The sequence below is a fragment of the Apostichopus japonicus genome, chromosome 12 (genome assembly GCF_037975245.1).
Source record: "Apostichopus japonicus isolate 1M-3 chromosome 12, ASM3797524v1, whole genome shotgun sequence".
Lineage (NCBI taxonomy): Eukaryota > Metazoa > Echinodermata > Holothuroidea > Aspidochirotida > Stichopodidae > Apostichopus > Apostichopus japonicus.
In genome coordinates this window covers 31,948,531-31,974,221 of record NC_092572.1, presented here as the reverse complement: position 1 = coordinate 31,974,221, position 25,691 = coordinate 31,948,531, and the positions used below count along the sequence as shown (strand labels likewise).

The 25,691-nt window shown below is 35.6% G+C and overlaps 2 protein-coding genes across 13 annotated transcripts in view; both read left to right on the top strand.

Moving 5' to 3' along the window:
- Nucleotides 1-17,360, top strand: part of LOC139977745 (NLR family CARD domain-containing protein 4-like) — a 346,755-nt gene extending 329,395 nt beyond the window's left edge. For 3 of the 4 annotated variants that reach the window (XM_071987331.1, XM_071987332.1, XM_071987330.1), the window contains exons 6-9: nt 936-994; nt 11,172-11,207; nt 15,006-15,070; nt 15,566-17,360. In XM_071987331.1, the coding sequence (XP_071843432.1) occupies nt 936-994; nt 11,172-11,207; nt 15,006-15,068 (158 nt within the window). In that variant the 3' untranslated portion in view covers nt 15,069-15,070; nt 15,566-17,360. The remainder of the gene's footprint in view (nt 1-935; nt 995-11,171; nt 11,208-15,005; nt 15,071-15,565) is intronic. The other variant, XM_071987334.1, reaches the window with a different exon arrangement.
- The window catches only part of LOC139977751 (uncharacterized), a 177,053-nt gene extending 154,616 nt beyond the window's left edge, over nt 1-22,437 (top strand). Inside the window, exons 12-13 of one of the 9 annotated variants that reach the window (XM_071987358.1) lie at nt 18,509-20,238; nt 20,307-22,437. The gene's annotated coding sequence lies outside the window, so the exon portion shown is untranslated. Of the gene's footprint in view, nt 1-18,508 lie in introns of all 9 variants that reach the window. The other 8 variants (XM_071987355.1, XM_071987354.1, XM_071987353.1 and 5 more) reach the window with 8 other exon arrangements.
- Nucleotides 22,438-25,691: the final 3,254 nt, after the last annotated feature.

Here is a 25,691-nt window from a genome sequence, read left to right as displayed (position 1 = left end):
CAAAGCGAGGTATCAGTTGTCACCTGCACCGTGTTCCTACAACTATGATTTATTCTTAGTAGAGTTAAAATAACATTAAACAAAGGAACCCTGTGTGTAAAACAATAAACCTTCCTTTACCGAACTGGAATGCTCTCAGATCCAGCAGTCCTCTTACATGGAGACTGGCTACGTGGTTATGAAAATGTTTTGTTTATTTTTTTAAATATATAAGTTAACTTAACTTAGCTATTCAAACAAAATCCCGTTTTCTTCTTTTTTCCAATTGTTTTTAAGCAGTGTTTTATTATGTCTCTCGTGATGTGTGATGACGTCACTGATGTTGGGTGTTCTCTGATCAGTTCATTATCCCATGGATTATTATTCTTGATCTGAGCATCGAATACTCGACTATCATGAATTGATTTCTTAATTTAGTCCAATATTCGTTCCTATTTATGTTGTTTCACATTTTCATGTGGGGTAATTTGTATAATTGATCAGATATATTAATGAGATGATAGCAATTCTAACCTGATTGGTTAAGTAACTAAGATGATAATGGTTGTAAACTGATCAGGTATAAAACCGAGATGATAATGATAGTAAACTGATTGGTAATCTTACTGAGATATAAGGATTGTAAACTGATCAGCTACACAACTGAGATGATAATGATAGTAAACTGATCGTTAATCTTACTGAGGTATAAGGATTGTAAACTGATCAGATATATTACTGATATGATCATAATAGTAAACTGATAAGATCAAAATTAAGAAATCAACTAGATTGATTACTCAGCTGATATGAAGTTATCATCGAGAGCCAACATAAATCCGGTAAATTAAATGTTAATGATTTCATTCCAGACCCTTCCCCCCCCAAAAAAAAAAAAAAAAAAAATTAACCTTGCGGCTAAAATTTTCATCAATTTCGTTCTTTTTATTCATCAGTATGGAACAGAGAATATAGAAAATATTGGCGCCTGAATCTACAGACCGGTCGATGGCAGGTAAGATATTGTGCACATTTCTTTCAGCTATTGCTCATAATGTAAATCTGGTCAGCATTTTTTAGCTTAGCTGCCCTCTGTTTTACTTTACCAGTAAATTTACAATGATTATAATGATAACATAATCGGCCAAGTGTACTTAATTGCTTGTAGCATTAGAATTAGATTGTGATGAACAGAAAAGAACTTAAAACAACAGAAATTTACAGACATCTTCTTGCTCCTGCACCCAAACGTTGGTCAAATTTCTTTTATGATTGTTGCCTTTTCTACCTGAATATCACCCCGTGTCTCTTATTACCCAACCATAAATTTGTTTATTATTCAAGATATTCCCTCCAAGTATATATAAAGGCACAATACTGGCTTCCAGAAACGAGACACACATGCTTAGTTTTAATTAAATCAGGGTTGTATTAATTGTTTGATAACATTTAAGAAAGAAATCTTCTTCATCAGAAAATAATGAATGTATATGTATGTAATAGTAACGTGGTGTCCATTTCACCCTCAAAGAAGTGAAATATAATCTTTTTAAGAAAGCCTTATATGATTGGAATATTTTCTTTAGTTTCTTCTACCACTCTTAAATCAACTTTGAGCAAAGGTAGCAAGGTCTTTCTATATAAGAATATTAGATGTTTGGTGAAATAAAGTAACGTTATGTTTTCAAGGTCCTTATCTTTCATTTTATGGCCAATTTTGCTTCCAGCAGATTGTAGCAAAAACAGCACAAAGTATAGAGATTAGAGAAATCCATTATGGAATACTTCCTTTGGAATTAAATCTTGCTAATGAATTAACTTTGTAGCTTAAAATTCTTCAGGGGATTTGAAGGATCACTTGCTTAAATTATAATTTATCCATATTATTGTATACGTGTCTGACATAAGTGTGTTGGTCTAAGCAGGCTTAGATATAACGAAAGGATGGATCTGGTTTTATTTGAAACCAATAAACTCTGGTATATTCTTACTTCTGAATGGTAATGCTTGTCATGGTCTTGGTCATTTGTATATATGAAGGGAAGAGAAGCTATTTTCATTAATGACATTTCAAGTGTTCCGATCTAATACTCTCTTGTTTGGGGGAGGGGATGGTGGTGATTATTGTATTCGTGTAAAATGAGAATAAATTAGAAAATAGTAAGAAACTCTGTAGCAGTATATGTAGCTCTACTGACCCGCTTCGTTGTTCTGTTGTACGGATACCATGGTAACCAAACATATGCAATCACCCGATAAAATATGAATATTAGACAAATATTCGTATTATTTCCAGCGTGTTTTGAACAGACACATACATACATTAGACGATTTTTAAGTTGTCAAGATCCGAAGGGGGGGGGGGGGGTGGAGTGGACTTGTTCCAACTACGGTGTAGTCAGTAACTAAAATCTGATATTAATATTCATAACTTATCATCGGCTAATTGTTTATTGTATCTTTATAATTATCTTCAATTGTTAAGGATAAATTGTATTGCCACACCTGGACTTTACAGCCTCATTCATTACTTATCATTATTGTCTAGGTTGTCTAGGATTGGGTGGAGGGTTGAGGGCGACAAATAATAGACGAACAACTCACGTTAACTTTTGTATCAAGTTTATTCCAAACGTAAAAACAAACTTATTCAAATCTGGAAGTGAACAGAAATACATATCTTTAAAATAAATTTTTGAGATAAAGTCTGTAAGTAATTCACAAGCATCGGTATGATAATTAACAACCGAGAATATCATTTCAATATTTAGTAGAACACTATAGTAGCGTGTATGACTTTGAAACATTAACAACATAATTAACATAACCGACGTTGGTTAACGTTCCCAGCATACCACTATAAATCCTATTATTATTCTCAAACAAAACTTAGCTGTAGTAGAAATCAAATATCTTAAATGTGTTCACCTGAAGGAATGCACTGAACATGTCCCGGTTTAACTTCATCGTCTCGATGTACATTAAATATGAGACCGTAGAATGTTGTCAATCATGTTGCATCGTTCTTGTTTATGTTCATTTAATTTCGGGGCAAATGTTCATCATAGCACATACAACAGTCGTAAAAAAAAGTATGTTTAGCCGACCCTGTAGTATAGTATATTATAGAAGACCACTTATAAACCGCCAGTAAGAAAAAAAATACTCAACTGCGCAAGTAATCAACAAAAGCTAAGTTAAATAGACAGTCTTTTAGGCTAGATTTCAATTAGATAGATCTGTGATACCAGGAGTGTCTATATAAGGGAATAGCGAGTATATAAGGGCCGCAATATTCAAAGCGCCTTTTACTCATTTCAATTTTACACCCAAGGATACAAAGCAAGTTAGCCAAGTTAAGGCGTATAAATCGAGTATGGGCATAGCGAACAATACATTTCCTCAGGTACACGGGGGGCGTTCCCGGACAAACAATCGTGGACCAATACAGGTATCTAAATAAGGATTCCATACTTGACTGGCAGCCAGTGTAGTATAGAATAAAGAGAATCTGGATTATATACCTTACTGCTTGATGCTTGTGAAAATTCGGGCAACATGCTGAGAAATTGTTCTGGCACCCACTGAAAGAAAAATAAATTGCAAATGTGTTTTTCAATGGTTAAACTTATATTATTATTATCATTGTTATTGTAACGAATTCCCCCAAAATTATACCTAATATGAAGGATATAACACATGTGCAAATGATTGTATGTGATTGGCATGCGATGTAAGAACCGATGTATGCCTATATGATATGTACAATAGCATATTGAAAAATGGTTATATTTTTCGGGCAAGTCGTTACAACCCCCCCCCCCCCCCAAAGCAAATTAGGCTCCTACGCGTATGTATATTGCTATAGGTATTCTATTACAGTCGCTACGGACTAAGCCATGTTTGGTAACATGTATGAAAGTGCTACAGTTAGCATAGCTATGTAGACTTAACTAATTGATATTCTAACTTTAAGATATTTACATAAATATTAATTTTATTTTTTATTTTTCCTAAGTCAGTGAGCTATGGGACATTATAAGGTGATACAGGTCACGGTAGGACAGAGCGTTAATGTAGGATGTTCATTTTACCCGTCAGCGACTCTCTTGAAATGGGCGCAATGTTACATGTTGTCAAGTGACTATACTTCCTGTCAGGCTTACAGTATATGCCATAACCCCCTGTGACGATATTACAAAGTTTCATCACTAGTTCATCATTGACTATTAACTGTCCCTTCTCCTCTCTTTCAACTCCCTGTCAACTAACATGGAACCATATTAATGTGTTCCTAAAGCAGACATATCCGTTGTTGTGTTACATTATTCATTTAACATGAAACGAAACCTTATACATGCCATAAATGAATATATAGATGTGTGCGCATTAATGAAGTGTTAATACATGTAATCACATGTCGCACTGTAGGACATCATACTAATTCAGTAAACTTAAACCCAATTGATGTTGAACTTTATATCCATTCAAAATCAAGTAAGTGTAAGAAAGATAAAGTAAGTTGTATTTAATTACGACATGCATTTTCTGAATGCCCAGAGTTGTTCCGTTCTTGAAATTTCATAAAAAAAAAACATGTTCTATGCAAGAATTGTAAAAGGTGATTATAATTATAACAATATGTATATGCTATATTGTTCTTAAAGAAAATATGCTGAACAAATGGAGAAAAAAAAACTTCAACTCAATTAAAGACAACAAGTTGTAAAAATATATGTATCGCCTAATTATCGTATAGCATACTTTCTCTGGTTTGATTCTTTATTTTTAAGTTAACATGTCAAAAATGCAAACAACTTTATTATATATTCTTACTGGGGATGGAGGGGGGGGGGCGGGCTAGGTCCCCATACTGAAGTAACTATGTAATTATATATTTAAAAAAAAAATTATTTGTCCAACGACGAGGAGGTATTTCTCCAGGATATAGTCCAATACAACACGTACGTCAGAAACCCTTGTGATGAGGTAAGGTACAAATGGGGGGGGGGGGTGCATTAAACAACAATAAATGAAGTCTCCCTTCCACGCTCGTTCTCCAGCCCTTTCGTCCTATTTCCTAATTATTGTTGTCCTTCTTTCTCTGCATGTAGATCCCTATATGCTCTCCTTATAGAAGTAATTGCCAGACAGATAAATCCTTATAAAACAAAATGAATATATCGTGCTTTCAATGTCTCTCTCTGTCACACCTTCTCGGTAAAATATGTTTTATTGGCAAAAATATCGACGCATACTGTACTTTTCATCTCTAGAATCTGTACGTTGTGACTTCACTGTACGCAGTAATACAACTGTCAGTAAATGTTGCTCGGTTCTAATAGTTTCAGTTGTAATGGGATATGAGGGATCCCTATTGATTATATTTTATTATTTATTTAGATAAATGTATAGATATACATGACTGATATGAATATGTGGGTCCAAGCAGGCTTATATATGAAAGAACGGATCTGAGTTTAACTTGAAACTAAGAAACAAATGAATGTTTAGGTAGGTTTCTTAACTTGATGTACTCAAACATAGTAGGAAACTTGAAGGAGAGGTGACTACTTCAAAGTTTAACTAAAAGATTCAATTTAAGGTTTTTATGTCATTTTCAAGAAACTTCTTTTTGTACCATCCTCTGTATGTACAGTACTATGAATAAGCAGAAGCATTATGATACAAAAACTGCAACGGTGAATCTGAACTAATGGTGGTTTAATATATTCGTATTATATCTTTCGTCTTTTGAGTAACGGCTGAATACAATTTTAAACCTATTATCTCGGAGGAGCCTGGGCCCGAGCTGGAGGAGGGGGTTGTGTAAAGAATCTGAGATGAGGCATATGAACTATTGTATCTTTATAATTATATTCAATTGCTGACGATTATATAATGCAACATCCGGGCCTCGGATCTTCACATGGTCCGTATTGTTTTTAGTACTCTTTCCATCAGAACCATTCAATAGTATAAGAATCACTCTGATGTAGTTGGGTCCATTTACGTCCTGATTCCGAGCCGAGTCCGAGACTACTTGGTTGGAGTATGGTGCTCTCGAGTCCGAACAGCGTTCTATAGAGTATATGAGCAACCCAAACCAAACCCAGCTAATACATTTAGAGACACAACAATAACGAGCTCATATACGGTTTCTGTCTATACTAGTCTAATAGACACACTGCAGGGCGTATCGGTTACATAAACCCACTCTAAATATTCCTTAATTTACATACCGTCTCTTCCTGGTCCTAATGTTCCTCGCTTAATGTTGAACAGAGAGAGTCAACTATTGGAAAACTGATTATGTGCGCATGTACAAACTTCCTTTAAACATACACACACAGGGTAAATTTAGAAAGGACAAATCTGTACAAGTTTTATCATACTTCATGATGTTTTTCAATAATCAAAGACCCAGACTAGTCTATTAATTAATTCTCCCTTTGTGCAGTGGCGTAGCCAGGATTTTTTCAGTGGTGGGGGCGCTGGGGGCTTGACCATTTCATGGGAGGGCCACCATGGGTTGGCGGGCAGCGTACCGAAATTTTAGCTAAAGAGGCCTCCTGGTGACCGGACAAATCCCCCCTGGACAATTACCCCCCGGACAATTACCCCCAGACAACTCCCCCTGGACAATTACCCTCCGGACAATTCCCACCCAGACAATTCCCCCCCGGACAATTCCCATCCCGGACGACTTCCCCCCGGACAATTACCCCCCGGTCAATAACCCTCCCGGACAATTTCCCCCGGACTATTCCCCCCCCCCCCCCGGACAATTTCCCCCGGACAATTGCTATGGCGCGAGAAAGCGGAATATATATGTACAAATATATATATGCTGTACTTGCGAAATACATACATGGTTAACTTCAAAAATACATTTTAGACATATTTGTTTACACATATATATTCCCTGAAAATTATATTTATTCCCTTAAAGTATATATTTATATATTCTCCAGGCGTACAGAAAGTATTTTCTTAATAACAAATATGTATTCTGTGCAAAAATATATATTCTCTTATAGTAAATATTCTGTCAAAAATATATATTCTCTAACACAAAAAATATTTTTTCTCTGCCAAGAATATATTTATTCTATAAGAGAGGAAAAAAAAGGTATTCTCTAAAGAAATATATGTATCCTTTTCAAAAAGTATGTCAATTCTCTGACCGAAAAATATTTTTCTCTAACAAAATATATAAATTCTGTGACAGAAAATATATATATATTCTATAGAAAAAGTTTTTGTCTGTACAAAAATAAATGTTTATTCTTTGTAGGAAATAATATATATTCTCTAATAACAAAGTTCTATACTGTGCAAAAAAAATATATTCTGTAAGAAAAATATATATGCTAAACAAAGTACGGTGCTCTGTAAGTGCCAACTGATATGTTTTGTTGTTCAGTAACTTCAGTGACCAGCTTATTCATCATATTGCTGTTTTCTTCACATCCACTTTCTTTCCGTTGATGTATAGAGTCCTTGCAGAAGTGCAACAAATTATTGAAAGACTGTGGTTAGAGAAGAGCAAATAGTGGATTATATGCTAAGTCTTAGCCTAGTGTAAGTAATAAGTATGCTATTTAGAGTAGTCTAACGTTAACATCACACTACCAACTATCCTACTAACGCGCTATATCTGGACGCCATGATTGCAGTACTGCTGCTATACGTATATGTTACCTATGTTATACCAGGGAGCTGCTACTCTTACAGCTCCCTGGTTATATGATATGTTAATGGGACTGTTAAGCCGGCTAGATACAGTAGGCTATGCTGTCGATCGTATCGTCGTAATATCATATGCAATGTGATGTCGCAAAACCACTAACTTTGAACTGCATTCCGGTTCTGAGCAAGAAAGTGCATTGTACTTGCACACTTATTGCCAATATAATAAATAAGCTGTTCACTGAAGTTACTGAAACACCAACATCTCAGTTGGCACTTACAGAGCTCCGTACTTTGTTCAGCATATATATATTTCTTACAGAATATATTTTTTGCACAGAATAGAAAGGCCTACCTGACATGTCAATAAAACATTGTATCCCAATTCACAAGTCAGTAATATAAGGCATAGCTTCGGCTTTTGTCCACAAACTTTCAGTTCTGTTACCAAATTGTTGACCCTTATTATGGCCAGCAAGAAAAGACGAAACTTTGAATTCATCGGGGGTGTTGAAGAAATTAGGAGGGTGGCTGATCATTGTTGTACTTTGCTGCTAAATGATCAGAACAACCCAGATTGCTTGAAGAAATAAAGGAGGAAATTCAAAAAGAGTGGGCTCAACTCAAGTCAGTGGCAAAAATATTCCATTTGGTCCCCTATCCCAGCTTGTAATCCAGGAAGGCTACAACTATCCTCTGTTGTCTGAATTATTTAAAGTAATGGTACACCTTTTGCACGCAAAGTAAGGCTTCCAAGCGGCAGGTTTAAGCAAATGCAAGTATGTTGGAGTTTACAGTTTTTGAGTTTTAGATTCTACGGATGCCCATAAGCTCATTTCCAATGCCAATAGCCCCCTATCCGTACGAGGAGGCGTAAGGCACATGTTATCTGATATGCTGGTCGGTGAGAGATATATTGTGGCTTATAAATAAGGTTTCCACAACTTGGCGTCTGGCGACTCAAAATGACCTTTGATCTCAATAAAATATTGTCCTGAACGTGTAACAACTACATACTAAATATGAGATTCGTTCAACATTCCCTTCTTGAGATATCGTGTTTACAAGGTTTACACTATTTGACCCCTGGTGAACCCAAATGACCTTTGACCTCCACATTAAACTAGAGGCTTTTGCTCCTAAATGTGGTCTCCTACTCACGAACTTAAATATGATATTGGTTTAAGCTTACATCCTTGAGATATCGTTTTTACAAGGTTTTTACTATTTGGCCCCTGGTGACTCAAAATGATCTTTGACCTACCCACAAAACAAAAGGGTTCTTCTAGCCAATGTGTTGCTCATATACACCAATATTAGATTGGTCAAAGCTTCACTTCCTGAGATATCGTATTTACAAGCGAGGCGTTACACCCCCCCCCCCCCAACAGACACGCATACACACTCTCCGCCCGCATGAATGCATAGGTTACGATTGACATCGAAACCAAAACTGAAATCTCTTGTTGCACACCCTCATTCTTACTGGAATAATAGCCTTAACCGCGCCTACATCGGCTGTGTCAATCAATCGTCGAAATTTCCGAGGAAGGGGATTGTCCGGGGGGAAATTGTCATGGGTGGGAATTGTCCGGAGTGGGAATTGTCCGGGGGGCAATTGTCCGAGCGGGAATCCGTCGGGGGTGGGGGGGGGCAATCGTCGGGGGGAAAATGGTCCAGGGGGCAATTGTCCGGGAACCGGCCTCCTAGATCGTCGAAAATGACACTTTCCAAGCCCTTTAAGCAGGGACGTCAATCCCATTTGAAACGTGAGGTGGGGGGGGGGGGCGCAATCGATTCGAATATTCCGGCTGCAAGTACTACCTAAGCGGAGCGCCACCATCGGTTGGCGCGCAGCGTACCAAGAAAATTTCAGATTTCAATATCTGCCAGATCGCTGGAGATGGCACTTGCCAGGCTGGATAGCAGCCATCTAGTGGCGTGATTTCGGGAGAAAATTACAAATTCGTCAGTCAGGAAATCTGCAATAAAGTTCATGCGGCCTTAATTTTGGTGGATTATTTCTGTTATTAGTGATTCTAATTGACATGAACATTAGAACCAAGTACAAGTTGACAAATGATGCGGCGAACTGGAAACCCCAGCCCCATTTTGCCCTATGTTTCAGGATAGAATAACCCTCATTTGTCCAAACTCGGGGCAACTAACAATCTGTGAATATATTAACGTCGAAATGGGCACATTATATTGCACAAAGTCAGTCAAGGAATGACCCCAGGGCCTCAGATATAGGCCTATAGGAACGATGCCCCAAAATGTCCCCGGACATACTACAGGCGAAGGAAGCTATCCGCCGCGACTGCAGGTGAGTTTCTCGACTTGCCGTCCTGGGAGTCATACCACAAAATTGTGAGTTTTGACACCGGCATTGACATTTTTCGACAATCTGCAAATTGCGCGTGGAAAATAAGGAAAGATTGACTGGGCTATCAGCCAAGTAATTGTAACTGAATGACCGAACTATATGTCAAACTGACATGATCAAAGATTGAAAGACTGAAAGACTGAAACATTATTAGGGTGATAGACTGATTCTCAGCGATAGTATTGTCTCCTTTCTTGAAAATTTGGTTTTTAGCGGTTTTAAGAGCATCAGGGTACGTCCAAGAAGTGCAAACCCGGCCTATGCGCTATGTCACGTCCGGTTTTTCAGCAACTATAGCCTACCGCCGGTCCGCAGTCGAAGGGTCGTTCATGAGTGGTCATCATGGAGATTCGAAACCATTGAGATCAATGATATGTTTGTCGCACATGTAATTTTTTTCGACATCCAAAATCCCAGTGGGGGCGACTGGGGGCGACAAGCTTTCATGGGGGGGGGGCTGGCGCCCCCGCCCCCCCCCTTAGCTACACCACTGCCTTTTTGTCTCTTATTTTATGTGTTCATCATACAACTACATTTCCCAAACTTTCATGGATATATCTACACGATCAACAATACCATAGAAACAGAACATCTAAGACGAAGGGGAGGGGCTACTCAATAATTTGCTTTATTTTTGCCATTACATCGATCCAACAACGATGTTCTGAGTTTCTATTTTTGAATACTGCCCTCTTTCCCTACTCTCGCCATCTTCTCTGTCGTCCATTGTATCCATCTGATCATCTCAGTGAGAAGTTCATCATTATGACGTCACTCGGTGTTTGATGACGTCACTCAGTGTTTGATGACGTCACTCAGTGTTTGATGACGTCACTCAGTGTTTGATGACGGGTTTAAAACTAAGTATGTCTTCCCTGTAAAACTAATGTTTATATTCTTGTTATTTAGTCCGTGCATCTTACAGTGACGAATCTGTCTCCTACATTGACTTTAGTGTGTTCAATACAGATATGGTTTACCTGGCAGGAATAGTTAACTGTGATATTTGTGAAGATATATCATTCTATCTTATACATTTTTTGCTTCGCCATATTATATTTTCCTGAAATTCATTTTCAAAATATCATGAATATTATATATTTCTTCCTTTCAGGTCTGTGACTATAGGGGCAATCTACCAGGAGAAGAGGTAAGAGAGACATAGATTCATGTTCCTGTTAATTAGTAACGATAATGTTAATAACAGACAAAAAGAGGTATTAATTAATGTTGAACAAAGAAATAAGACAAAAGAGTATTATAGTTTGTGTCTCATCAGGGCGGAAAGATTTATAATTGTCGTGTATCGAACTGGAACAGGGAATTTAGATTTGCCAGTTACAAGTTTATATCTCGTACTGATGATAGCACTGTTCTCAATGACAAATTTAGATGCGGCCTAACTAATCTTCCTTCTGCATACACTGTCAAAGAAATGATAAACAAAGAAACGAATAGAACTTTAAATACTACAAGGCTTAGTCCGATGTTATGGTGTTTTAAAGTCTCACACGAAATTGAAGTTTAACTATTAAAATTGCAGCTGTCCAGGCAAGGTTGACTGTAAAAGGAAAGGGAAGGTGTAACCATTTTCTCTATTCACTAAAAAGACTAACCCGAGAAGTCTATTACTCAAATCTCACATAAATCTCTGCTCCGGTATTCTTTGATAAAAATAGTTTTTAGAATCATTGTCTGGGATCGGGGAGGGGTTGTGGGTGGTTAAGGAGGAGCTAAACTTCTCACAGAAATTTGGAAAACGATGCAACAAAGTTTGCATGTAAGCGTCATCAAATACCCGTCAAACAGGAACAAATTAAATATTGAAATTGAAGAGATAAACTGGTCCTCTCTGTTAGTAATGTGAGTATGAGTGAGTCTAGGAGCAAGATGATTTACTGAGTTGCGAGGTTATCCGTTGGGTTACAGCATCGTCATTATTCATTGTGATACGAGAGGGTCCATTGTGACATAAAAAGACTAACTCAGAGTAGAAACCATTCACTGTAAAAAGTAAATGATTAAATATCTGAAAATATCTGAGGGATCACGTGCATCAGGTTAGTTACAGTGAGGGTCTCTTTAGACAAAACTGACATGATAGCAACGGCGCATGTATTTAATGAATACGAACCTACGTGTATGTGAGGTGACTCCTCAACATTTCAAACAAAAAGTCAAACGAATAAACACAGTAATTTGGCAATATGCTTAAATCGATTTATATGTGTCAGTCCAGAGCGGCAAGTAATTTAGGGAAGATTGTTTCTTAAATTTGATTGATTTACAGCACAACCTGATACTGTTAGTATTTAACCGTGTAATCGGACAATTTTAAAAATAATTTAGCAACAAGTATAATACTAGTTAAATTGAGGTATAAGGCACCATTCTATTTTATATTTCAATTTATGTAATTTCATTTTGAAATATAAAATGTAATCATTAATCTTAATCATGTTGCCTTCACACATTAACGAACAGATGGCGCACATTACACCAAATCAGAAGGTTATTGTTTCTTTCTTTTAATTTAAATTTGTTTCATTATATGTGAAGACACCTGACTGGTCCAGCTAACAAACAATGTTCTTATTTTTTTGGCATCGAACTATGTCTTCCTTTTCTAGAATTAACACAAGAGCTGTTTTCATGGCATGCTATATCTAAATGACTGAGGCCCTATCAATGTTTAGTTAGCTTACACGTGCAGCTATGATTGTTTGGGCGTAGTGGTAATAACGAATATTTGGTTGTATAGTCACCATGCAGAAGATGGATGAGTTGATGTGATGAAGTATTTCTGTTGAAAGGCAGAAAAATAGCGGCTTGTAGTTCAATTGTTTGAAGGCCGATGGAGGAAGGATTCATCCGTTATTTGTTATCCAAACTTTGATGAAGATGTATATCATCCCCCCCCCCCCCCACCACCACCAGCAACATGGACGCATATTAACGTCTTTAAACCGCTAACAAATGTAACAATATTTTCATATACAGCTGCCATATTTCCCTTTGAACGTCCGTATTGCCTTCGTTTTTTAATTTAGAATCGCTATACTGATACTGTACAGAGAAACTAACAATCTAGAAAGAAACTTTTAGAAAAGTAATCTGGCTCACAATTTCTTATTTTGGATGTTACTATCTGCCTTGTAGCTGCAAACTAACAGGTTCCCAGACATTGATACTATGGTAACCAGAGATGCCCGGATGCTGTGGGAATGGGATGGCAGTGCATTATGATCGCGAATAATTTTGAGAGGAACAGTGATTTTCAACCACAGTTGTGTATATTTTCACATTGGGGTCCCGGGACGCCATACAAAATACTTTAAAAAAACATGATATCAGGAGTTGTTTAGACTTCGTAGGCACTATGCCTCCGGGTCCAACTAGACCACTGACCATGGGTATTAAGCGGGCACTTGACCGTTGGAACATTCACAGGGCAACGCTTCAGACCCACTGAACATTGGTATGAGTCCGCCTGCCCCCCCCCCCCCACCCCGCCCCTGTTCATTTCAAACCTGTGTTATTGGGACTAGTTTATAAATCACCGTAGACCTAAAATCTGAATGATTTATCGTTAATTAAATTATATAGTTTTCGTGAACAAGGTAACACTAGCAAACAAGACTCTGTCTTGCGCACTATAATGTGCATATAAAATTAACGCCTAAACTGTTAATATTCCTCCACTGAAAACAAATGTTGCTAACAAATAACACAAGTTCCGCCATAACAAAACATAAGAGCAGAACCCGATCTAGAATGGTCAAGAGAACCAACTAAAATAACGATCCCGTTATATGTCAAGAATGGTGACGTCATGAAAATTCCTTATTAAAGGAACAACAGTATAAACGTCAGATAGTGACCAACCTACCCAACATTGTACTTAACCTTTACACAAAGATTAATCAAATTGGTTTCAAAGTTCTAGAGGAAGAAGGGAGAGTGGTGGGTCCAGCTGGAAATAAATAAACCACATTTTTTATTCAAACTCAGTTTACATTCAGAATGAAGTATACTGGTCATTTTAACACACTAAGAATGCTGCACCCTTCACCAACTATTGATCGTTGTAATGCATAATCACGTGAGTCAATGTCCAGTTTGATTTGTCTCCTACATTTGTGAATTCTTTGGAAAAGCACATAATGAGAGATAAGTGACCTGGATATGTTTCTGTAACGATTAAATTAATGTTTGAAGGAATTGTCGAACTTTCATAATGATGAGAATGTTAGACCCTGTAGCTCAATTGAAAATGGTTAGTCAGCTTGACATGATCAGCTTATAAACAGGACGGAACATCCAATGTTTGATAGTACATTGGGTTGCATTGATTGAGTCATCGTGATATCAAGGGGAAATCCCCTGGATATGTCATTTGATGGTTACCAGCAGGGAAGAGGATGGGGTGTGGAGATAAAGGAACTGATTCCTGTACAGTAATACTGCTTTACACAGAAATCACTTGTATAGATTGGGAGAGGATTAGATCCTTGAGTTATGAGTCAATATTTGTTGCCATAAACTTTTCAATGTTGTTACTTATTTTCAATATTTCAAGCAAGCAGTCGAACGTTTTTTATAGAATCGAACCTTCACAAATCAGTCCTTTCAAGCATGAAATCAAAGCGACCACAGCATTAGTGACCATGGTTTCATGGATTTAGCCTTCATGTGTATATCATGTTCAGTACTAAATATATTCGCAGGACGAACTCGTTAGAAATCCCTAAAATAATAACTGAAATAATAATAATAATAAACCGGACAAAAATTGTCAAGACATTTGAAAACATGCAAAGTTTAATGTAACATGAATCGATTTATCTGAAATAACACTTTTAATATGGATGCATAACATTTAACTATACTGCATTGTCTTTGTTTCTGTATTATCTTATACATTAATTATATTTTTCCTCTTGTTTAGGGATTCGATGAGGAGACTTACCAGTTCAGCTTGGCGAACTTAAACCGGGAAAGGCGCAAGTAACTGTAAGTCAATACAGCTGAATACTCTCTACCTTAGTATTTAACATTGTATTTCTTAACAGCGATTGTGTCTGTTACTTTTAATTGTAAAATCTTAATATATTAAAATTAATCTCAATCAATAACTATAATTAGTTTTCCTATATCTGTGATTATCTAATTTTATCTGGTCACTAATATAATTTGCTTCAACTATAATTGGTTTTTATTTTTCCTTCACAAAGCAAATCCCTGATTAATGTATGGAAAGGAGTGATAAGTTCCTTCCAATTAACAGAAACATCGTTGGCTTGTTTCCCGTGTCGAGGTGTTTTATTTAGCTGGTTGGTTTAATTACTGGTTGGCTCATGGTACTGCTGGCGCTTTTGCCGGAGTAGGAGGTTGCTTATAGGTATCACTTCCCCATTATTTTACTAATAAGTAGTACACGTTGTTCGACCCGTTGATTGTGATACAATATAACCTAATATTTATCATTTTATTATCTTTATATTACAGCTCAATGCAAAATGCATGTTCATCAGCAAGACTGTGACGTCATTAACTTAATCCTCAAATTGATGGCAGTAATTTCAGTGAAGAAGGATCTAATAAAGAGAATAGGTTGTAAACTGTTAATATCTCCCAAATAGTACAACAGTTCCAGATAGAGCTCCAGTATAATACACATGCAACTAGTCTTGTATTATTGTGACGTCATCAAATGCCTATATTCTCAAGACAATGGAATGGTGACTTGGTGAAGACTGTAACTTTTACATTCATTGTAGAGAGATAAGGTTGTACAATAATATTAATAAACACTTATCCAATAAAGAAGTGAAATTTGAAAGATAACTGTTCAATTTACATTTTGTTTTAAAGGCTGGCTTTTAACGGAATTTCAGTCTTTAAATGTTATCATCTAAAAAGGCGTGTTGTTAATATTTCTTCAACTTTTCTGGTTTGGTAAGATAAATGTCTGGAATACTCCTTTCATGTTACATTGCTGATGACGTCAGCCCCTTAGTACAGGCCTAAATATTCATGTTAAAAATGGGATTTATACATTTGAATAGCTCAACAAAATCAAGTTTTGTAACTTCGTTCTTAAACCATAGCATATTTAGATGATTTGCAACTACATTTGTCCATGTCGAATATGTACTTCAATGTTAACATGTTATTTGAGGCTATAAAAGTCTTCTCCTCACATTGAGTGTTGTGTTGTATTTGATGAACTGATATAACTGTCTCCGTATTATGTTATATAGTCCAGTTAACTTTACTGATGAACTCAGCTGCTTAAAGTAACATGTCTCAAAATTAAACAAAATGTTATAGTAAAAGCAGCCTAGATTGAAAGCCAGTGGTCTACAACATAACAACATTAATGTTGTGCTTAAAGTCATACTTTAATATGCTATACATTCAACTACTCAGTTTTGTGCGCTAAAGTGTTAAAATGTAATTTGTTAGGTTTGTTAGTCACATTGCTGTCGTTCGGGAGACTAGATGGATGGGTAATGGGGAGATAAATGTTACCCTGTGACAATTTCTAAATCTGATGTATGTGCTGCAAAAGATTGCTATGAGTACACTGTCCACTATCTATCTCATATTGAGAGGCAGCAATCTCATCTTCGCCACCAACTGATATAGTATGGTGCACACCGATAACTAAGTTTAAGATACAATTAACAAATTTACTATTTTTCTCTCTTGAATTCAGCTTTATGAAGTTTAAAACTAAACGATGACAGGGAAGTAGCCTACATGTTAGAAAGAATGAGTAAATATGAAAGACTCCTCCACTATTAATTAAGATATATTACCCACCTATTAGGCGGGTTTAACCCCAGATAATATGCATAATTTGAATTTATTGCAAGCGTTTTGTTTCTTTTTTCGAAGAAGGGGATGGGGTGCCTAGAACATTTTCTCCATCCTATCAAGAGACTGAGTTAACGTTGTAAATTGTTAATAACTCCAAATACTACAAAGAACTCCAAACAAAGATTCGATATCTTACATGATCACACAGGCTACTAACTGTTATTGTAAAGTGTACAACAAGTAGATCTTACGTTTTATTACCCACATTACTGTCCAAATATACTTTCTTTTCTAACTCTTTATTTATTTGCTCTTCAAGCCAAAGTCAAATTACTAAGAACCAAATAAACTATTAATGACGTCATCCATCACCTACTACGTCATCAGTATAGGAGACTATTTATCTCTTTGATGTTAACTATTGAGAGAGGGAAGAGAGAGAGCACAATCCCTATCTTACTCTCTGTGTGTATGTGGAGGGGCGGGGGGCGGGGGGGGGTGTCGGAAGTGTTAGATGACTGACCCACCACATTGGTGATCAAGTAGATGTTCTTGTATTCATTTGCACCACAACCAAAACGCTAATCTGTAGAATGGGAATTAAATGGTTATGTACAGTATTTTACACCCAAATATGTTACAAAGTCTTCGTTAATTGCGGAAGTAAAGAGAAAAGGTTGTTCCACGCACTTCTCGTATGCAGGGTATAACATCCTTTATTGGTCCAATTTTATGTAATGTTATGATTCATCCCAATTCCAGACCCCTATCTCCACCTTCCACCCCCCCCCCCTCCCCCCGACAAACACCTTACTACTCAGAAAATTAATTACAAGCCTGATTCTGTTAATATTTCTATACTTTTTTTACGCAGACATGTTTGGAATGCTTTGGTTTAAATCTGTACATAATGTATCCACAAACACTCGGTAACTAGGAGTGAATGATTACACGTTATCTTTGTTCATCCTTTTACTACATTTTGATTTAAACTGTGACGTTTCGGTTACGTAATGTCTAACAAGAGTAGAGTCACCTTAATTGTGTCAATGCAAAGACTAAATGACATTCACTGGTTATCTACAATACCATTGTGTTATTAAATTGAACTACAAGAAGTTAGAGGTGATATTAATTAATATCTGTGATATGTTTTTTTTTCTAAGACAGCATTTCTTCATGTTTGTCGGTTCCAATGTATTAGCGTTCTTAGCTTGAAGACAATTAGATGACATGACTGTGACGTCATATCATATGATTTAAATAACAAATGTATATTCTGTATGGAAGTAACTGAGACTTAACTTAATCGATCAATACTTTTCATTGTATTTTTTAATTATTATTTTAATTTTTGCTTTATAATTTTTTTGATTGATTTATAATCTGTCCGTTTCAAAATCATCATCTTAGTAATTAAGTTTATTGTTATCACCCTACGTCATATCCTATTTGATGTATTAACTGATTCCATCAGCGCACGAAGAATATAACATGAACGCTCAAAATAGTTCACCGACAAAGAAACATAATAAAGTTTCTATTAGTTGTTAACACTAACATTTCATTAGTAACAGTCAAGTTAAGGATGCTTTGATCATGCGCAATTAGTTTAATTATCTCCAGGTATGATAACAAGAAATTAATGAGATAGAGGTTCCTATTATTTTTAGGACTTTTAATGGATATCATATTCTTATTTTTCATTTGCTTTCTCTTAAATGTTGCTACATTTTGAAAAACAGCCTGTTGAAGTGTTGGTTATGTTTGACTCAAATGAGACTGTAACGTTGATTATCTTAAAGTGGAAAGAGGAACATTTACATTAGACTTATTGAATAGAATCACATACTAAGCATACTGGTGAAATGTCTATCCAATTCCTACATTGCGTTTTGGAGATATCGATAGCTGAGATTGTAACAGATTGTACCAAAAGTGAACTTGAAGCAAACAAGTGTGATGTCTTAGTTGCACACTGACGGCAAAATGTTCTATTTTACTTATGTTTTTACTTCCGTAATTTGACTTTGGATTAGAAAGGATCCCAACTTTCCTTTTGGTATGTGATGATGACAATATCCATTATTTGCAAAATACACATAGTTTAGTGCATACCAAGTTTGATTCCTTATCGAAGACAAAAGGAATATATGCGATGGTGATGGCGTGTGCGTGTATGTGTGCGTTTGTGACACTCGCTTGAGTCCGTGATAACTCAACAATGGAGTGATGCATATTTGTCATACTTGTTACGTAGATGTATTATAGTAAGAAGGTGTGCCCGATTTTTGTAGCGCTGACCTTATGAATGTTAATAAGGTTATGGTGTCAAACGTAAAACGTTTTACATTGCAATAACTCCGCAACCCGAAGTCGGATTGCAGCCAAACTTGGTATACAGTTGCTGGTTAATGTCTGGGCTCCCAAAAAATTCGGACCCATTTTTGAGCTGGTGGAACCAAATTTTATTTCCAACTAAAATGCATTTTGAGGCAACTTCTCTGGGCCCGAATTTTTGGGGCCCTTTTATTTTGGGACCATCTGAGCCCACATTTTTTCTCCATTGCAACAACACCGCAACCGTCAGTCGGGTTGAAGCTAAACTTGGTAAACGTTGGTTAATAGCTGGTACATGTAGACCATCTGGACCCCAATAATTCCGGGCCCATTTTTTTTGCCGGCAGGGTTTAACTATTATTTTCAACTCAAATGCATTTTGGGACAAGTTCTTTGGGCCCGAATTTGTGGGCGCAATATTTTTGGGACCATTTGAGGGAAACATTTTATTGGGCCCAATTTTCGGGAAGGGCCAACATTTTTTATTGCAAGAACTCTACAACCTTTAAGTATATCTGATTGTATCCAAACTTGGAATACAGTTGTTGGTTAGTAGCTGGTACATGTAGGCATAAATATTATGATAATGAGTGATGGCATACAGCCCACTTACCAAGGAACGATAGTGACCGTTGGGCTCTTGTTAATATTTTATCGGCTTCATTTACCCTACGTTGTTATTATAGTCCTAAGTAAAGCCTTAGATTTTTAAGACAAAACGATCACCTGAGCTTACATAATTTAACAAGATTGATTATGATAATTAATGCTGATAATGTTCTGTACATTAAGTAAGCCTTATATGCAATGGTATATGCTCTCTGTGTTTCACTTTTCATTTCAATTTTTCCTTAAAGTGTTTTAGTTTACTGCATCTTTTAAAGTTTCAACTTGTTTGTGAGACTAAAGGGGATTCAAAGCAAAGATTATGTTAATATGATGTGATAGGTAAGATATCGATCATTGTGATATTATGTGATAGGTAAGATATCGATCATTGTGATATTATGTGATAGGTAAGCTATTGATCATTTTAATATTACATGATAGGTAAGATATCGGTCATTGTGATATTATGTGATAGGTAAGATATCGATCATTGTGATATTATGTGATAGGTAAGATATCGATCATTGTGATATTATGTGATAGGTAAGATATCGATCATTGTAATATTATATGATAGGTAAGCTATTGATCATTTTAATATTACATGATAGGTAAGATATCGGTCATTGTGATATTATGTGATAGGTAAGATATCGATCATGGTGATATTATGTGATAGGTAAGATATCGATCATTGTGATATTATGTGATAGGTAAGATATCGATCATTGTGATATTATGTGATAGGTAAGCTATCGATCATTGTGATATTATGTGATAGGTAAGCTATCGATCATTGTAATATTATGTGAGAGGTAAATTATCGATGAGCAAGTCACATTAGGTCACGTACGCATTTGACAAAAAATTATTTTAATTTTGGAGTTTACCGTTTTCTTGCATATTTGTAAAGATACAAAACTCGTAGATTTGAATAAGTTTTCAAATTTTACATTTGTCTTCATTAATTGCTTCATTAACAGTCTACTTTAATAAGGTATATGAGCAGAACTTTAACAAGTTATTCTTTTAGCATTACATAATTTCGTCGTAGTAAAGCTGATAATATTATGTATATATCAAGTAATCCTTAAATACAAAGATCGGCTCTGTGTAGTATATACTCTTCATGTTATTCTTTCATTGTTATTTTAATGCACTTTATAAATGATTCTACTGGCTTCATTTTATTTCAGATGTTCTTTTTATATCTTTATATGCCAATATTTTCCTTCGATTCTAAGACTGCATCTAATACTTACTCTAATTATTGTTATATTTAGTAATTAATTATTAGATTGCATTCTACTTCATCCATTTATTAATTTTACTTTTTTTCAAGATTTAGTTGCTTCCCTTCGTTACTCCTATTTCTATTTTATGAATCAATCTTTGATATTACTCACGCGTAATATAGTGAATATTAAAAGAATATTTATTCATACTTAGTAAAGATTCCTAAATCCTATTGGTCCATTCAGGTCAGCTGACCGTGGTTAATCATATGAGTAACGCACGGTAAAATTACGGGGCATCACTTTAATAAATCTTTGGTTATATGAAACCAAAAATGTTTTGTTTTATGATTTTTCCCCACACAAATGGTAGTGTATGAATGAACGGGGTTAATCAACGGTCTAGCGTGCGTTACTCACATGATTAATGCACTCCGGGTGTTAATGCTATCGCTGGATGCATTATCCCCCGATCGTGCATTAATCCTGTGAGAATCGCACGCTAGACCGTTGATTAACCCCTTTTTGTTAAATGTTATCATAATAACAATGACTGGCTGTCTACCGTTAAACCATTGATTGTGTTACTCAAAATCATACTAAAACATTGTCTAAGAGATGACACTAATTGATAACAATGACATGTTTTGTTTTTAATCCAGTTTTTTTGTTCCATTATTTTGTTCTCTAATGATGTTGCTTTAAAGACAATAGGAACACGTGACTTTGACGTATTATAATAAGACTTTAACATAATAGTAACGAAGATAATGTTCTGTATATTTAACATTAACCTTAAATGCAATGATCGGCTCTCCATGCATATCTTTCATTCTTCTTGTATCAGTATTTTGCTTCTTCTTATTTATGGGACTGGTTGATGATTAATGAATATCCATGATCTATTCATTGTAATTCAGTTTTTTGTCGTATTTGCATTAACGCAATTAGATGTTATGAAGCCATAAAGTTTACCAATATTACTCAACCCCCGTCACGCATAACTGAATATAGGTACATTTACTATACCAACACCGACTAACAGATAAATATGGAAGAAATCATTGTGTTGCAATATCTGTTTATGATATTAGATATTCCCAAAGAAATAATTATTCCTTTCCTTTTTATTGTACTTGGTATCTTCCTTATTCTTGCATGTTTGTACAAATATATCATTTTCACAACCAAACACACTTGTTCCCTTTGAGGCGATCCAGGTCTCTCATTGTGATACAATTACAAAATGTTCTTACCATTTATCTGTTCCTATATCATAAGTTCATATCGTAGAATCGTATAATGAAATTATTGATATGTATTGATATTGTAATGTCAATGGAAGCAATATAAGAAAACTAATCAGATAAATATTGTCAACAGTGTTATCTCTGTGTAACATGTAGTCTATATACTAACTTGTTATTTCAACCTCTTACTCTTTTCCTGTCCTGCGTCAAGGTCACACAGAAGGTTATGGCTATACAGTAACTCTCCGGTAAAACAGGTGAGGCAGGTAAAGTTGCGGTTGAGATGAAGAAAAAAGTGTCGCTATCGTTCTGCGAGCCTTAAATTTAAACTTTCTCTTCAAGTTAATCCCAATCTTGTCTAGAAACATGTGTTGGTCCCGCCTGACCTCAGATGACCTTCGACATAAATTAAGTGAAACCGGTAGATAGTATGTATAAACTATATCTATAACCTACAGTTTCGTAAGTTCGAATATCATTTGATGTTATTCAAACCAAACTAGAATCTTTTTAGAACTGTTTAGCTGCTCCAAAGACATGCTTTTATCTGTAATTCAAAGGCAGAATATTTAGTGTCTCACAACTTAATGTATGTATCGTTTCATTTCTATGACTGAGTAATTGGCTTATTGTATCCTTCATGGTGCGACTTTGTGGTCTGCAGTGCAAGAGATATATGTATATATCTTTCTCGTTAGCATCGCAGTTTATAGTATACCACAAGCTGACATATTGCAGCGGTTCATTCTATAAGCAAACGATAGTATCAGATTGATGCAAACTTCAGTGACTGTGCAGACTGTACAGGTACTGTAGAAGACTGTACAGGTACTGTATAGTAGACTGTTCAGGCACTGTATAATACACTGTACAGGTACTGTATAGTAGACTGTACAGGTACTGTATAGTAGACTGTACAGGTACTGTATAGAAGACTGTACAGGTACTGTATAGTAGACTGTACAGGTACTGTATAGTAGACTGTACAGGCACTGTATATAGTAGACTGTACAGGTACTGTATATAGTAGACTGTACAGGTACTGTTTAGTAGACTGTACAGGTACTGTATAATAGACTGTACAGGTACTGTATAGTAGACTGTACAGTAGACTGTACAGGTACTGTATAGTACCTGTATGGGTTGTACATACATGCATTTATAGTGATTTGTCCATTTTAAATTTTAGCATATTTCTTATATATATTTTTCCAATTTTTTCAACTCCAATTTACATATTCATAATAAAATTAGATCCTTAAATTTAGTTAATTTACTGTATTGTTTAGTCGGATAAAACGAATTACCATACCATATGATATCCTTTGTTCCAAAATATTATTGTTGCATATGCGAAATGAAATCTCATATTTAATAAGCAATATTCACTAATGTGCATGTTATTACGTGACGTGTTAGTACTTCACCAAAGCACATAAAAGCTTGAAATGCACCGCCCGTATGGAAAGCCATTTTAACATTTAATCGGGAATTTGAGATATCTTAAATTGTTTCTTATTTTAGATATCTAAAATTATATTCCATACGGTATATCTAAAATTAAATTTGAGATATCTGAAATTTAATACGAGATATCTGAAATTTAATTTCAGATATCTGAAATTGAATTCGAGATATCTAAAATAGATTTCGTGATATCTGAAATTCTAATTCGGATATCTGAAATTGATTTCGAAATATGTGAAATTGAATTCGAGATATCTGAAATCGAATTCAAGATATCTGCAATTCTAATTCACAAAACGTTATTTGAGGAGTGTGTGTCGCTCAGTACAGACTAGTCCTTAGCCATATTGCGACCAAGCCGGTTCAGTTACATGATCTGAAATGTCTCAATCGTAGCTGCGTAACTGTAGAGAGCTCTCTTTGATAGAGGTTTTGCGTATGACCCAAATATCAAATATCATCAGCTAATAAAAAGTAATTCAACAATTGAACGCTTTGGATGATAAAAACAGATTTTAAGTGATATACATTGATATATAAAACAGACGTATACTCGCAACCGAAGGTTTCATTATACTCAGATTGAAGTATAGAGGTTTCCTCTTATAAAGCTGTTTCATAGACACCAATTATCACAAACCATGCACCAACACACACATAAGCTAGGAATATTCACTCGTACTTTGAAATGAAAAAAGACACGTAACGCTCTTGTACCCTCTGAAATCCGGATAAAAAAATATTTCGAGGAATTCGAGGAAAGATGTGAATGACGTGATTTCGTAAATCAACGTTAGAGTCTGTGAGTACACTCATACACGGATGAAGCCAGCGATGGGATTTGAAGGTAATGAATGCTGGAGCGTGACGGTCTGCTGTATTGGTCCCAAATTTAGCACACTAACACTAAAAAGGTACTGCTCAATGACACACTGATCTGACATGCTCCCTATCAACCAACACACCAAGTCTTCACAAGCTATACAGCAAGCTCAAGCAATCATGCTAGTAAACTTAATTTTTTTTACAAATTGACTCAGACAAGAAAGTGCAGAGCAGAGGCGGGCTAACTGGCATATACTAGCGGCTTATAAAATAACACCGTTAACAAGTTGGAAACTGACATGAGTATATCATGATTTAAAACATTCCGTATCCTAAATTTGTTTTGAAGTTTGTTCCAATTTATGTAGTATGTATGCAGTTTGCGCTGAGGTTATCGTTTCTTAGTTAAGCGCCTTTTGACAGTTGCGTTGTAGCCCTAGCGTGGCAGGTCGCGTAAACAGTACAACCTAACCTTATTTGAAGCAAATACAATTTGACAAACTCTACAGGTGCCATAACAGTTATCTATAAAAACTATAAATGCAGTCAGTTACTATAATTGTAATCACACTGCTTATGAGTCTATTGTGTATTGCCTGTTATATATATATATATATATATATATATATATATATATATATATATATATATATATATATATATAAGTTCTTAACACATGCTACACTCATTTACCAAGCATATAGCTATCGATAAGATTTTTGTATACAGTATAGGTAACTAAATTAACAACATATGATTTGGTGCAGTTAATTATCTTGAGTTCTTACGTTTACTACCGATAGAGTTACACTAGTATAAAGTTATCATTTATTTAACGCCTTCGACACTAGAGGTGTTCGTTGTAACAAATCTTGTTTTTTATATGATTATTGACATATTGCTCTTATTTATGAGCACCTGTAGGGGGCAAGGAAAGATCAGGGGACTTGCACTCCACATGGAAAATAAAATTGTTAACAACAATCAGGGTTAAACAAAACTAATGATGCATACAAATTAACCACATTCCAGCTCGCTATATAAGGGCTCAGAATAGCAGGGGTGGTCATTTAATTCTTAGAA